This window comes from Genypterus blacodes, unplaced genomic scaffold (genome assembly GCF_046128005.1).
Source record: "Genypterus blacodes isolate CSIRO-AG114 ecotype Tasmania unplaced genomic scaffold, CSIRO-AGI_Gbla_v1 ptg000177l_1, whole genome shotgun sequence".
Taxonomy (NCBI): domain Eukaryota; kingdom Metazoa; phylum Chordata; class Actinopteri; order Ophidiiformes; family Ophidiidae; genus Genypterus; species Genypterus blacodes.
This window is the reverse complement of record NW_027466978.1, coordinates 5001-20437: the sequence shown is the minus strand read 5'-3', so window position 1 is coordinate 20437 and position 15437 is coordinate 5001. Positions and strand designations below refer to the sequence as shown.

At 49.1% G+C, this 15437-nt stretch overlaps 2 protein-coding genes and 1 long non-coding RNA gene across 3 annotated transcripts in view; 2 read left to right on the top strand and 1 right to left on the bottom strand.

Annotated features, from left to right (window-relative positions):
- Positions 1-1032: 1032 nt before the first annotated feature.
- On the bottom strand, positions 1033-2684 carry LOC143014058 (uncharacterized). The gene is made up of 2 exons (XR_012965250.1): positions 2544-2684; positions 1033-1533 (listed from the first exon to the last, which is right to left on the bottom strand). It is a non-coding gene; the product is annotated as an uncharacterized LOC143014058 (long non-coding RNA).
- tp53inp1 (tumor protein p53 inducible nuclear protein 1) lies at positions 1529-6954 on the top strand. Its single transcript, XM_076167835.1, has 4 exons — positions 1529-1733; positions 4475-4822; positions 5725-6253; positions 6383-6954. Exons 2-4 carry the CDS (start codon positions 4702-4704, stop codon positions 6606-6608), a joined length of 876 nt encoding a protein of 291 aa, XP_076023950.1. The 5' UTR covers positions 1529-1733; positions 4475-4701; the 3' UTR covers positions 6609-6954.
- Positions 6955-10795: 3841 nt separating this feature from the next.
- The window catches only part of ccne2 (cyclin E2), a 4945-nt gene continuing 303 nt past the window's right edge, over positions 10796-15437 (top strand). Inside the window, exons 1-12 of the mRNA XM_076167834.1 lie at positions 10796-10875; positions 12423-12458; positions 12550-12631; positions 12732-12785; positions 13116-13258; positions 13358-13493; positions 13594-13740; positions 13913-14008; positions 14155-14289; positions 14381-14492; positions 14593-14750; positions 14964-15437. The exon at positions 14964-15437 is cut by the window's right edge and continues 303 nt beyond it. Coding sequence (XP_076023949.1) covers positions 12445-12458; positions 12550-12631; positions 12732-12785; positions 13116-13258; positions 13358-13493; positions 13594-13740; positions 13913-14008; positions 14155-14289; positions 14381-14492; positions 14593-14750; positions 14964-15074 — 1188 coding nt within the window. The 5' untranslated portion in view covers positions 10796-10875; positions 12423-12444 and the 3' untranslated portion in view covers positions 15075-15437. The remainder of the gene's footprint in view (positions 10876-12422; positions 12459-12549; positions 12632-12731; positions 12786-13115; positions 13259-13357; positions 13494-13593; positions 13741-13912; positions 14009-14154; positions 14290-14380; positions 14493-14592; positions 14751-14963) is intronic.

Here is a 15437-nt window from a genome sequence, read left to right as displayed (position 1 = left end):
TTCAGTCCATATGTCTGGCTTGGAACTTATCAATCGGCCCTTGTGGACAGTGTCTGAGAACGTTAGAGGGCTCAGCGAATCACAGACAAAAACGTGCAGGCTGAGGTCAGCGGTCACGTCTTAAGACCAGAGACAACAAACCTGTTCCCCGTCTTCTGCATTTAGCCAACAGTCTCAGGTCAAAGGTCACATGATCTGTCAACAACAAGTGTCCTTGTGGAGAAGTGTTAACATCTGAGATAAAGAACAGAGACAAATGGGATCAATACGACAAATATAGGATATAAGAACCATCTGAGATGATTTACAATTCTTTAAATGTGTTTTTGAGTAAAAATGGAAGAAATGAAATGAGGATAGAGCAGCTAGAGGAGGCGATCAGAGGCTCAGAGGCCTCCAGGCGCCTGCAGGTCTTTTGTCTGAGGCTTAACACTCTGGGTGTGTGTATGTGTGTGTGGGGGGCTCATCTTCATCTTCTCACCACACTCTCTTGCTTGCTTTTGTCTCCATTGTGTGCTCGGGCCGATTCTCCCCCGCAGCTGTTTGGAGCGGAGGCCAATCAGATGTGATGTCATTCTCTGACCTCACATTCAGCCTGTTTGTGTGTGTGTGTGTGTGTGTGTGTTCTTCTCTGTTTACAGTATTATAATGACTTCAACCAACATGCAGGCCATTTCACTGACATTGTTTTTAGTATTTGGCTTTCATTAACCACAATAAAGATAAGAGATGTGCAGATAAACACGCAGGGTGTCAACAACAGGGACAAACAGTAGAAGAAGAACATAGATCTCATTACATCATCACACAGTTCAGTGAGTGAATCCAGGAGAAACGTTGAGCTTTTATTGTGGAGGGCTGAACTTCTATCATAACAACATGGATCCATAAGGGTCCATTAAAGACATGCAGAGCTGAAGAGATGAATACATCTACACACTGACAGACACACACCAGGCGAGCTCACGCCTAATTTAATAACAACTATGTAAAGTTTGCTAAAATATTCCTTTAAACCTTTTGAAAGTCCAAAAAAGAAGCTAAAACAAATGTGCCTCCTTCAGGTTATAAGTCCATAGGCTTGGACATTATGACGTAAGTGTCTCTGAGTTCATGTATAATATAATAATAAACAATATAAAGAGTCACAGGTGAGGGAAACATCACAACAATCAGCTGGAACTAAATAAAACCAGAGAACTTCCGGGCTGCGTTTGCATTTCACTCACAAACATGTTACAGGTTGCGGTATTAAACACAAAACACAAAACATTTCACTCACATGTGGACTTTGACGTGCGTTTAGCTTCAATTCGTCTAATTTTCGCAAAAAAAAAGCAGAATTTACGAAGAATTACCCAGGATCCTCTGCGGCAGGAGCGTTCTGCCCAGTCATGTCCTTTCCCGAGGAAGAAGGCGGAGCCACGGTGTCACGTGTGTTGTGACTGGCCCCATCTCCGCCTGTGATTGGTTAGAGCGCTGCTCGTTTTGGCCCCTCCCACAGGCAGTCCGTGCCGATCAGCTGTTGGAGCTCTGCAACAACAACAACAAAAGAAGGAGCCGTGAGGGAGCAAAGAAGAAGAAGAAGCCGCGCCGCGCCTCAGCCCCTCACTCTCTCTCACTCTGACTATTTCTTCCGCGAAGAAACCGACATCTTTTTCTATTTTTCGAAAAGTAAACCATCTACCTCATTTTGTAGGAGTGCTGAGTTCACGGCGCCTCTTCTGCTGCAGGTGAGCGGAGCTTCTTTGTTTGTCCTCGAAGCTCTGTGGAGCTTCTCCTTCATGTCTACGCGTTCAAAACGGAGATGAGACACTTTGTACTTTTACGCTCCGGCTGTTGTTTCGGTTGAATTGCGTTGTTATTGTGCGTTAACAGGTTTTCCACCGAGCTGCGCCTTAGTTCGGCCTCATATCGCTGTGGTCTTCCTCCTCCACCTAAAGTAGATCCCGGGTCCATCTGTCTGGAATGATTTCTTGTTTATTGGGAGTTCGTCGGGCGGGCCGAGGCGGTGTTATATTACAGCCTCCTCCTCTTCCTCTCTTCTCTACCCAGTCTGCCTGCACTGCATTGTTATTATCTTCATTATTGGGCCAGTTTGAATTCTTTGTCATTGTAAACCGACTGCTTTTATCTCTGTTGAGGTGGACAACAAAGGATGTAAACTGAGACCTCCGGGACGACACACAAACCAAACATTTCCATACAGGCGTCAATTCATGATTTCCTCATACCTTTACGCTGAAGTTTAATAATACCTCGTCGTTGGATGTTAAATAGGATTGTTTTGCGTGTTTAGACGTGTAAGGCGGCTTGAGTTATGTTGATCCTCTTTCCGATCCTGCTTTTGTCACATCGCAGCTTATTTTTACATTTGGGGGTATAATTGCATAATATGACGCAATGGATGACAATATCGCTGCAGGAAGATTCAGCGGTGATGTAATTACTCTATTAAATGCATTGAATGGTCATAAAATGCCTAAATACGGTTCCTCCGTGTTGTTGAGCATTTAAATGAGGTAACTAGTTACATTTGTTACCCATGATGTTGCTGTCGAGTAAAGGTGGTTGATAGTTCCAGAGGAACAGGTGTAGCAGATGATCGGACTGCTGTCGTTGAGATATAAACCTGCTTCCTCCACCGCAGCTGCTCCGTGTTTACCGGAGGGTTTCGGCTTTTGTTCTCAGGTTTGAACCCAAAACAAAACGCGCCCTGTTTTGGCCTTACACTTATAAAACACGAAATTACGAGCCGACTGAAGGGAGCGTGAAGGCATCATTAAAGTCAAACTGATGGTGCGTTTACATAGCGGCGAAGAAAGTCGGATATTATCGTTTTCATTCGGTGGATTAAAGGTTTTAAATCAATTACAACGGAAAAAGCATTAGGGCGCGCCCCCTGGTGGTGACCAGAGGTAAGGCGTGTCTCGTTAGCACTGTTGGTGATCCAAGTGTGAACAAATGCGTCCCCACCCCCAACCATTGCAGGCTAGGATCTCTCCTTAGTCGATGGACAAGTTTCCCCCATGACACACACACACATACACACAAAGACACATCTGATTAGATGACAAAGGTGGGTTTTGATTATGAGGAACACAAACTGCTGATCTGTATCTTAAGAGCCAGAGATGAACTAAATTCTGTCATGCATACGTATGATGTCATTGTTGTAATGACACCGCTGTTGTGACCTGGCTTCTTGGATGACATCACTATTGTTTATATATGCAGCTTAAGAGCCTGACACTGTTGGAGCGACACACTGATGCGTACACACACACACACGCCTGATACATGGGTTAGTTAGACTTCCTCTTAGAGCCACTTAATGCTTTATTCAGGAGGCTTGATTGATAAGAGGTGAGCCTATTCCCAACCTATTCTCCTTCCAAGTGGCCTGTCCTCTGCCAGCAGCCATGAAGGGACTGAAGCAGAGTTGAGGTCAGGTGAGCAGGTGCTGACCTTGTTTGAACCACGATCATGGCTCCAGGCCAGCGGGCACACGGTCCAGCATGTTGGCCCGGTCTGACCTCACATTTACAACTCCCAGAGCCTCAGAGTTCAAGTGGAACAAAACACATCCCAGTCCTTCTCCCTGGCTCACAATCTGTCAATCAACTCTGATTAGTGTTCCTGCTCTGCTTAAATAAGTCTTAAGTGTGATCCCAGAGTTTCTGTCCTGGGCGACGGGTGGATGTGTCAATTTTACCCATAATGCTCCTTGTTAAACATATCTGATAGTATGAGTGGCAAAGTGCTACACTCCTCACTTCTGGTATAACGTGTGCTCAGTGAAGCCTCCTTCCTGTTTACAGGACTCACACCGACACGCCGCTCTGTTATGTCTATGCTTCAATGGCGTGGAAGGCGGAAATGTGTGTGTGTGTGTGTCCCTGAATGAAACGGCGTCTCTATCTGATCTCTATCCGGTCACTCACGTCTCAGTCACAACATTCTGCATCCTGTGTTTGATGATGACAGCTGTTTCCTGTCGTCCCTGTTGGCATGAAATGATGTGAGTGTAGTGATGAAGATGAGCAGCTCTTCATCACAGGTTTGGTCTCTCAAACATGGATCAGGCTCAGCGTGTGTTAGGATCAGCCCCTTCACCGCCTCAGGGCCTGAGGTCAAACAGGCCCCATAAGAATGTGACCTCATTGTTGTTAGGATGACATCGCTGTTCTCTTTGTGATTGTGCGACATCATTGTGTTGGTCTGCTGAGGTCACCCTGTCAGTCTGATGACATCACTGTGTGTGACGCGTTTGACCTTTTGTGTTCTAATGAAACGATCTAAAGTCAGGCGCCGGTCTCATCGTGGAAATGTCTTAGCTCCGCCCCCACATGCATCTCCTCACCTTACTGTGATTACGCAACACGGCGCAGCCACATGGTTAAACCCTTGGTGGCAGCATGGACGTGCAGTGTGAGTGTGAACGTACTGAGCGTCTGTCTCTCTGTCCCCTCAGGGCTTCTTTGTACGTTTGCACTCGTTGAATCTCCCGGCTGAGGCTGACTGATGTCCGGCCTTCTCCCGCTCGCCGTCTGATGAGTTTCCCCTGGTTGATGCACTTTAGCACCTCTTCGTCTTCCCTCTGCCGATGACCAAAGCACCCGGCTCCCCCTCCGCTCCGAGCCCCGCTCTGCCCTCGGCCCCCGCCCCAGCCCTCTAGCGCCCCCAGCAGGACGCCTCAGGATGTTCCAAAGGTTTGCCAGCGTTCTGTTCGGGGAGGGGGAGGAGCTGAGCGGCCGCAGTGGAAGCAGAGACGGCAAGGAGGAAGAGGAGCACGAAGAATGGATCCTGGTGGACTACCTGGGTGAGTCTCCCTCATACACACACACACACACACACACACACACACGCTCCCAGCTGGCCCGGGCCCCTGGCAGCCTCCAGGTTGACCCTCTGCTGTCTCGCCTCCACTCTTCTCCAATTCCACCTGCGTGTCCATATTTTAGTCGGGGGGGCAGAGACAGACTGTCCCACCTCTGCCTGTGAGGAAGAGGAAGAGGAGGAGGAGAGCAGATAGGTCAAACAAAAGCCCCTCAGGAGCTGTGGAGGTAAAAATAGCTCCTCCTGCTGGTTCACTCTCCATTCTGGGTGATAGGATGTTCATGTAAGGGCACAGAGCTGCAACACACACACACACACACACACACACACACACACACACTCTCGGCATATGAGCTCCGCTGGACCAGAAACCATCAGAACCTCCCCAGTAAGGGTTAAAGGTCACAGCGTGTCTCCACAGAGCCTCAGGTCTTTTAAGGTCCTGCTGAGTTATTTTTGGGACCGGATCACATTTCAGCATCAGAACCTCCTGGATCTCTGTGAAGCATTGAGAGAGAGAGAGAGAGAGAGAGAGAGAGAGAGAGAGAGAGAGAGAGAGAGAGAGAGAGAGAGAGAGAGAGAGAGAGAGAGAGAGAGAGAGAGAGAGAGAGAGAGAGAGAGAGAGAGAGAGAGAGAGAGAGAGAGAGAGAGAGAGAGAGAGAGAGAGAGAGAGAGAGAGAGAGAGAGAGAGAGAGAGAGAGAGAGAGAGAGAGAGAGAGAGATCCTCCTGCTGGCAGAGTGAAGGAGCTGCACTGTGTTTATCACAACACAGCAGCTTTGAGTCTCTATGTCGTTTACACTTTCAGAGTTGTTTCATTTAAAATATAAACAACAACAACTGTGCAGAGAAATTAAGAATTAAAACTGACCTGGTCTCCTCTGCAGCTGACGCCCGCTCCAGCCAGCGTGGCGACGCCCTCCCTGGAGAGGAGAAGGAGGAGCAGGAGCAGGAGGAGGAGCTTGTGATGATCCCGTCCCCCATGGCCAGCCCCCCCCTCCGCTACGCCTCCTGCACCTCCCTCGACTCCACGGCTGAGAACGATCCCGACGGCGGCGGCGAAGAGGAAGAGGAGGAAGAGGGCGGCTTCCATCGTGTGGACGCCGGCTCTCTGGAGGAGAGCTGGTTCGTCACACCGCCGCCTTGCTTCACGGGCCGAGGCAGCAAACCCATCCTGCTGCAGACCAGCCCGCTGGAGAACCTGCTGATAGAACATCCCAGCATGTCGGTCTACGCCCACCACAGCCCCCCCAGGCTGGGCCTCGACGCCCTGCCCAGGTCCCTGGATCTGGACCTGGACCTGGACCTGGACCTGGACCTGGACCTCGGGCTGTTACCTGACAACCTGCCCACCGCCCCGACAACCACAGGCAGGAAGGAGAAAGGACGGCGCTCGCTGGACTCCAGCCATCACAGGTAAAGACCTGAACCTTCAGGAACATACAGGACCCTAGATACACTGGGATCAGGTGGGAAGGCTCCTGTGGGGTCAAGGGTCACTTGTCAATAACTAATAATAAATAAAAATGTTCTCGCCCCCTGCAGGCCTGAGGCGGTTCAGCGTCGCTCCAGCCTCCACTCCACGTGTTATGCGGCGGCGTTGTCGGCCCGCTCTGGCGTCCTCCAGCAGGTCCAGCAGCGCTCCGGCCGCCGCTCCCAGCCGTCCTCACGTAACGCCCTGCGACGCATCAACATGCTCCGCCCCTCCAAGGCCGCCGCCGCCGCCGCCACGCACCTGCACCAGCCCAGCCACAGACACCTCAACTTCTGAGGCCGTCTTCATCTTCATCATCACACGCTGACCTGACGGCCTCTTCACACCAAGTCTGACACGTCTGCAGGTCAAATCCTGCTGTCAATCATTTCATGTTCTTGTCACGTTTCTGGGCGGGAACATGCTCAGTTTTTTTTGGGGGGGGTATGTCAAACTTGGTGTTGAAGAGGCCACACACACACACACACACACACACACACACACACAGACACACACACACACACACACACACACACACACACACACACACACACACACACACAGACACACAGACACACACACACACACACACAGACACAGACACACACACACACACACACACACACACACACACACACAGACACACACAGACACAGACACACACACACACAGACACACAGACACACACACACACACACACACACACACACACACACACACACACACACACACACACACATGGTTTCATTCAGTCACCAGCAGCCTGTCAGCCTCAGCGGTGGCTGGCGAGCGTCCTCTCGCTCTCCTCCTCTTCCTCCTGCTGGTGATTCTTCATCCAGGTGAAACTTTGTTCTCGTCCATCGACCTGCTAAATGCAGAAGAAGAAAGGAAACAGGTCATGGTGCGTTGGATGTCCCCTCTCTTCGTCCCTCCAAGTCTGTCCCCCCCTCCTTGTATCAGGAGGAGGCGTGGCCTCCTGGGCTCCTCCCCCTTCATGGACATTAGAAAGTGTAGAATCAATGCTGTAGGTCACTTTAACTCCATGGCTCCTGGGCAGCGTGGGTCTGAGGGTCTGAGCGCTCTTCCTCTCCCTGAGTGTGGCGCCTCCCTGTGGCCGTGGAGCGCCACGACCCGGCCCGCTGCCCAGATCGGCCTCTGACTTTGTAATTCAGTACTTTTCACAATATTTTTTTGAAAAAGAGCAGAAAAAGAAGGTAAACTTACTGGGTTGATATCACTAAAGCCTTGTTTTAACGGTAGCTTGTAGCTTGAGATGAAAACAAATGTAAAAAATGTATTTAAAAAAAAAACTTCCAAAATATTTTTGAAAAGGAAAAAACAAACGACATATCAGTATGAAGTCTGTGTATCTGCGTCTCTATGGTAACCTGTGTGTGTGTGTGGGTGCATGTTGTGTTTTTGTCACGATGGTGAAAAAAAAAAAAAGCGTAAAGTGATTCTTGATCTTTTTGTTCTTAATGAATCTGCAGTCTTCTTCTCAGGGTCAAAACCAATCACCTTTACACTTTAGGCTCATGCAGATTCACTTGATGGCTGATGGTTTATGTTGCATGCTGGGTCTTTTCCAGCCCCCTCCCCCTTGTGAACATGTATTGATTCTTGGTGAGCGTGTTAGAGACGCATCGCTCTGTCTCTTTATGTGGTCGCTCTGTGTAGCTAACCTGGGTTTATCTTGTATTTTATCTTTTTTGTCTTGTTTTATATTCCAACTAAACTTAAGTTACATTTTCTTAAACTGTTAAAAATATTTAAACCAAAAAAGTAGCATTAGTCTTGAAGCATAGTTGGTTTATAATGTTTTGTTTTGAATGTTAGTGTTCATGCTTGGTCCGGTGCGTCTGAGCCAAGGTTCCATCTGCAGGGCTGTGGGCGGAGCCAGCAGGGCTGTGGGCGGAGCTCAGGTCCTGAGCCTCTGGTTCATCACACAAACACAACGGTTGGTTCATAAGTTCTGAACCTGTGAGGACACGAGCAGAACCAATACTTTTGTGGAAGTGATACAATAACGTTACACCACCACACTTTAGATCTTTGGTTCCCCAGATGTTCCCTTGTGTCCTCATGATGATGTCATATCAGCATTGTGGTGCTGTAACCTCTGAGTGAGTCCATGTTGGGCTCACTACTTCTCAGTCATGCCTTGTTGTGTCTTATGTAAAGCTAAAGCACACGTCCATCAGTGCCTCGCTGAAGGTTTGACCCAGGAGCCATAGACGTCACAGAAGTTATCAATCAACCCTTGTGAGTTCACACAGTCAAATGATTTAATTTTGAGGGTGAAACCTGAACCTGGAGTCCATTAGGAGTGGTCTGTCTGCGTGTCACAGTGGGGGGTAGAGCTTCAGTTTGTCTGCTGATGAACAGATGCGTGTGTGTGTGTGTGTGTGTGTGTGTAGCATTGAGTTTGTACGGTTCACTGTAAATAATCAATAGTGGAGTGATGCTTTGTTGTATTTTTTTTTTTACATTTTATTTTACAAACGTGTCTCTGCTAGTAGAGCTGCGGTCAGACGGTCTGACTTTATTCTACTGCAAACAAACTGAGGGCCTCAACAGAGGTCAGTCTGACTGAGGGTTCACACGTTCTCCACTAGGGGGCAGAAACGAGCCCGACGCTCCCTCAACACCAGGAAGAAAGAACTTCTGATTTTTGTAAACGACACAAGTGTTTGCAGAGTTCTGTTGCGGCCCTATCAGAGAAGGTGTGTGTGTGTGTGTGTGTGTGTGTGTGTGTGTGTGTGTGTGTGTGTGTGTGTGTGTGTGTGTGTGTGTGTGTGTGTGTGTGTGTGTGTGTGTGTGTGTGTGTGTGTGTGTGTGTGTGTGTGTGTGTGTGTGTGTGTGTGTGTGTGTGTGTGTGTGTGTGTGTGTGTGTGTGTGTGTGTGTGTGTGTGTGTGTGTGTGCATACACACCTCTTGGTTCTGGGCTCAGTCTCAGCTCTCCGCCTGCAGTCTGACTGGGATCTGTGATGAATTGTGTTTTCTTTCACGCCTTGTGCTTCACGTGCCTTCCAGGTTTAAATATTGTAATGACAATGCATCGATGAAGAACTTGAACTCCCTCTCTTTATTTTGTGTGTAAACCGTCTCGAGCGGACGTAATCAAACCCACGTGGACATCCGACCCGACTATGCACCACTGGAGACGCTGCTGACTGCAGCTTTCACACCACGACTCCACAACGATGTAGCAAGAACCCATTCTCTCTCGTTATTCTCCTTTTATTTTGAAAAGTGTGAAGAATATTATGTGGCATTTTATTTCTCTTAAGTGTTTTTTGTTGGGTAAATTTGTGTAGTTTACTGGAATCATACAGCACTTTGCCAAAAACAATAAGACAAGGGTGTAGGAGTTGTAGGGAAAATCGTTTTATTTATCAACACAACTTCCTCTCCCTCTTTGTACCTTCGGATGTAAGACAGATCGACTCATTCGGTTTGGATTGTCTGGAAAAATGCTATAAAAACCCATCACCTGTTTTCAGACTAATAGTTAACATACACACGTGGTTTCTTATTAGACAATAAATGTTTTCATATGCAGACCTCCTGCCTCTGTTTGTTCCTTCATCACAGTGATGTGTGTGTGTGTGTGGATCTGGATACACTGCTGCTGCTCTCACTGCAACTCCACATCTACACCTGATAACACAAAAACACTCATTAAAGTATGTCTGCTATCACAACAACACCAGCCACTCCCTGATACTGAACACTTACTGCAGTCTGAGCTTCACCCCCGCTCTGTCACTCTGTTACACTACAAAATGGCGCCGCTGCCTCTGGAACTTCCATCTTATTTACTTTTCTTGCCTTAACGATTCTGATTCTATCTTTTCACATTGTGGGATATAAACGTTGGCCTGTGATGACATAAAGAGTAAACAATCTAACGTTAACAGTCAGCGGGCGCCGGGATGGTAGAAGTCGCAGTGCCGATGAGCAATGCAGCCCCTGTGCAGGTTCGAGTCCCCTGCATGAGTGTTGTCTGACAGCTGCGCCCACGTGCTCGCTGTGTTTACATCCCGCGAAGGAAGCACGCGCTGTGCCTGCTCGCTCTCTCATTGGCTGAACGCCACAGAAGCGCCACAGAAGCCCCGCCCTCGGACGCGGAAGTGTCCCGGTCGCAGAGTAAAAGCTCGTAAATAAGCGAAAGTAGAATTAAAGTTCGTCCTCCTGCGGCTGTGGGTCGATGAGTCCCTGCCTGGCGAACCGGCAAAACTCAACCGGAATATACGGAAAGACGCTTTTACGTCATTTACCCGCTCTGCGCGCCGGAAATGAGCGAAGTGTTCGACTTAACTCGGTTAACGCTTCGCTTTGTCGCGTTTAAATCGTCGGTTTAAATTCGCGTCCACTAATCGATCATCTATTTTACCGGCGCGTGTTTCTCGTTTACATAAATCTTTCTTCAGTTTAAAGCATTTAGCGCGTTAGTGTGAACCGGGCACGCGCATGCGCAGCGGACACGTAGAGCCGCGGATATAAGGATTGGCGCCGGCGCCACAGCTGATCCATTCATCCTCTTCGTCCTCCTCATCTGCAGGTCAGTACGACAAACTCTGCTTCACTCTTTCATTCATATAGGCGGCAGATCTTAACTTGTGTTATTTTATGCTCACATTACATCATCGTTGTGTGTTTCGTGTTGAGTTCGGCCTCTTTGTGCTTCAGCTCGTTTGTTTGCTTCAGTTTAGAGCGAAACAACTCGAGTGGAGTTTCGGCTTCAGCTGCTCTCATTCTCTTTCTTCTTTATCTTCACTCTCCAGGTGATCGTGTTGTTGTTCTCTACGCTGTGGCGCCTAAATGTAGCATTTTAATGTTGATGAGCTAAGAGGAGAAGATTCCGAGCTTTAGCAGACAAACATGGAGGCTGAGCTTTAAAATCATGGAGGCTGATCTCTAAAGAAAAGAAGATTCTCTGCTGCTTCTCTTGGTCCTCTCGTGTTGTCAGTTGTGACCAGAATAAGCAAACATTCCGTGTAAACTAAATACACATATATGCGTGTTTTATGTGCGGGAGTTGGTTATTGTTGACCTAGTTAGCATTAACCAGGCTAGGTTAGCTAACTACAGTAGCTCTCCTCTGCGCGCAGCCTCGCTTGGTTTCGGGTCTTTGTGGGTCTTTGTTGTCTCTGTTGGGGTCTGGGGGCTCTTGGGGTCCGTGCTGGGGGTCCACGCTCCCCCATAACACCCCCCAGCACCCAGTGTCCCTGTACAGCCCCCGGGTCTGTTTTAGCGGGCTCAGTCCGGTTCCTCTCGGACCTGCAGGTTTCAGGATCCTCCCGCTTTGCGTTGCACAAATTGGCGCGTCTTTGAGTTTCAACACTGAAATAAAGTTACAATTCCCCGCTTTAAACACAATGTAACCACAGAATCGGTGGATGGAGGTTGTGTTTAATCGATTAAGGAGATAAGCTTTAGTCTCAAAGTGACATTTAGTCTCTTTTTAGTCCTAAACTGGACCTCATCTATTCAACCCCCTCCTCTGCTAGCTTCTACTGTTAGCTGCTAGTTTAGCTTTTATTTATCCCGCGGTTATTTGTTTTTCTTTCTTAAACACATCGGCCCTCTAAAGTAACAACGTTTATTACTATGGAGTATTTTAATAACTCTATTTAACACTTTACCCCTAAAAGCAGCTTCTCTGTGTCTTGTATTGTTAACGGTGCTAGTTTGTCTTTGTTTGAATTTGTCTCCGTGTTTTCGCTGTAAACTAATAAAGGGAAACAACACTTTAATCACAACATATAACGTGTTCATGCAAGATGTTACATGTATGTTATAAATGTGATTAGCAGCTCTGCGGCGCGCAAATAGTTAAGTTTGAGTCTCTGAGCTCGGTGGCCTCCGTGTTTTCACTCATTTATCTAAGAGACTTAAACACGCAGCTGTGATCAGAATATCATCTATGTGTCTGAGTCTGTCCCTGTGTGTGTGTGTGTGTGTGTGTGTCAGTGGAGCTAAGATGGCTCCAGAGCCTCCAGGACCCTCTAATGGCCCCTGAGCTTCATGCAGAGGAACAATAAGCTCTCCTGTATCTGAGATGTTTCTGCAGCTCCAGTCAATCTTATTCTTCTGTTTCCTTTGCAGTGGAGCCATAAATACACTCATCATGTCCAGACGCAGGTAAGATGGCCCCCAAAGTTCTCCTGGTTCCCTGTAGCTCCTAAACGCTCCTGTATGAAGTAACTAAAGCTCATTGTGATGTGCGTTCCAGCGGTCGCATCACACTGCAGGCGAGGGATTCAAACACACCTGAGCCGGTGCCCAAAGTCCCTCTGAGGAAGAGGAAGTCAGAGGTTTGTGGCTTCACATCCTCACCTCCAGGCCACTCTTCTACATTTCCTCTCTTGAGTTTAATCTTACTAACATAGTGAACTTGTCTTGTTTTTGTTTCAGCCGTCTAAGAAGAAGCTGCAGCCCTCCTTCAAGAAGCAGAGCTATGAGATACAGGTGTGTGTGTGTGTGTGTGTGTGGTGTGTGTGTGGTTTTTCCCCAATTTAGAAACCTCAATTTTATCTTGTAATTTTTGTTTTGATTGCATGTCCTTGTTGGGCCAGGCCTGGTTGTCATAGCTACATGATGGGACGCAACAGGACTCTAATGTAAACACGATAGAACACAACGTCTCACCTGTGTATGTGTGTGTGTGTGTGTGCAGTACACACCTGTCACCACAGGGTGTCACCGTTGAGCCTGGCAGGAAATTAAATGTATTGAAAAAACAAAAGTCACGAAGTTTTAATTAATTAACCCGTGTGTGTGTGTGTGTGTGTGTCTCAGAAATGTTGGTCGGAGGATGGAGCGACTCCCTGCGTCCTCATCGAGACGCCACACAAAGAGCTGGAGCCTGCAGACCCGTCCAGCTTCAAGCAGTACTCGTTCAAGAACCTCTTTATCCAGGCCTCCCCCATCCCCCCCCTCAGGTCAGTGTGAGGGGCCCGGCCCCCTACGCTCAGCCCCGCCCACCTCCGCTCCCCTGATTAAGTCTAACCCATGTGTGTGTGTGTGTGCTCGTGTTCCAGCTGGGCCAGTTCAGACGACGTGTGGATCAAGATGCTGAACAAGGAGCTGAAGTACGTCCATGATAAGAGCTTCCTGCAGAGACACCCCAGGCTGCAGCCCAAGATGAGGGCCATCCTGCTGGACTGGCTGTTTGAGGTGAGGCTCCTCCCCCACAGCCACAGAGACGCTCAGAGGTCACACACACCGCCTTCCTGTCTGTGACGCCCTGTGTGTGTGTGTGTGTGTGTGTCTGCAGGTGAGCGAGGTGTTCTGTCTCCACCGGCAGACGGCCTATCTGGCTCAGGACTACTTTGATCGCTTCATGCTGACTCAGGAAGACACCGGCAAAGATTACCTTCAGCTCTTTGGCATCACTGCACTCTTCATCGCCTCCAAGACAGAGGTGAGCTCCTCCTCCTCCTTTCACGCCGATGGGCTTCATGTCGGCCTGTAAGAGTTCAGTCACAGCTTCATGTCCAGAGACGCTCCAGTCTGAAGCCCTGAACCATTAAAGATCCACAATCCCTCACATGTGATCAGGACTCACTCCTGCTTCTTCTTCATCTCGTCCTCAGGAGATCTACCCGCCCAAGATCTACGAGTTTGCCTACGTGACTGATGGAGCCTGTGACATGTGGGACATCCAGAGCTCCGAGCTCCACATCCTCAAGGTACTCACTCACTCACTCACTCACTCACTCACTCACTCACTCACTCTTCTTCCTGCAAAGATCCTTTGTCTGTAGATATTCCAGTGTGATGGAGTGTAGAGTTGTGCGTTTGTGTCTGATCCCTGTGTGTCTGTCGCCCCCTGCAGGGCCTGGACTGGAACCTCTGTCCGGAGACGCCCATCTCCTGGCTCAAGCTGTACGCTCAGGTGGACGCCCAAAGAGACGGAGAGAACTTCCTGGTGCCTCAGTTCTCCCAGGAGACGTACATCCAGATCACGCAGGTACGAGCGCACGCCGCCCAGGCCGCCGGACAGGAAGGAGACTGTCGGACTCCGCCCCTGACCCTCCTGACCTCTGCCCTCTGTGTTTCAGCTGTTGGATCTGTGCATCATGGACATCGACTCGCTGGACTTCAGCTACAGCGTCCTGGCCGCCGCCGCCTTCTGCCACTTCTCCTCCTTCGACGTCGTTCATAAAGTCTCAGGTGAGTTTGGAGTTCTGTCTTCACTGCAGATCAATAATCAGATCAGTCATGAGGAGGAATGAGAGTGTAACGTGTGTGTGTGTGTGTGTGTGTGTGTCAGGTCTGACCTGGGAGAGCGTGGCTCCCTGTGTGGCCTGGATGAGACCCTTCATGGAGACGCTGAGGGCCGAGCCCAGAGCTCAGCTCAAGAGCTTCAGCAAAGTCAAAGCAGACGACCGACACAACATCCAGACACACACAGGCTACCTGGAGCTGCTGGTGAGGACACACACACACACACACACACACACACACACACACACACACACACACACACACACACACACACACACACACACACACACACACACACACACACACACACACACACACACACACACACACACACACACACACACACACACACACACACACACACACACACACACACACAGGCAGTAGACTCATGTCCCTTTATCTTTGTTCCTGCAGAGGAAAGCTCAGGAGCGACGGATCGACAGTGACGACTGTCATCTGTCCCCCGTCGCCGTGGGAACCATCCTGACTCCGCCCAGCAGTACAGAGAAACCAGCCAATCACTGAGCAGGCAGCAGCGCCCCCTGCAGCCTCATGCCTTCATGTAGCAGCGTTCTGTTTGCTTCTTACACTAAATGAGTTTGTTTTTGTTTTTTGAGCTAACTTCCCGTCTCTGGTGTTTAAACGTTTGGTCGGCGGTTTAAGCTGCCGCTCGGGTGAGACGGGCTCAGGGGCGGAGCTTCAGGCCCTCAGTCTGTGGAGCCTGTAGGGGGCGCTGTGGAGGCTCTCCCACCTGGGTTTGGAAACTTGATTTTTAAAACAACTGCTGACTGAAACGTGAAGCGGTGTTTTCACTCAGGCGAACACGATGTGATGCTAGGATGTCTTTAGTGAGCCACAGGAATAATCCAGTTTGTTTTTTGTTTTAAT

Coding starts and splice junctions, on each gene's coding strand:
- tp53inp1 (XM_076167835.1), top strand. CDS start 4,702: ATGTTCCAAAGGTTTGCCAGCGTTCTGTTCGGGGAGGGGGAGGAGCTG. Junction 4,823..5,724: donor GATCCTGGTGGACTACCTGG/GTGAGTCTCCCT, acceptor TCTCCTCTGCAG/CTGACGCCCGCTCCAGCCAG. Junction 6,254..6,382: donor CTGGACTCCAGCCATCACAG/GTAAAGACCTGA, acceptor CGCCCCCTGCAG/GCCTGAGGCGGTTCAGCGTC.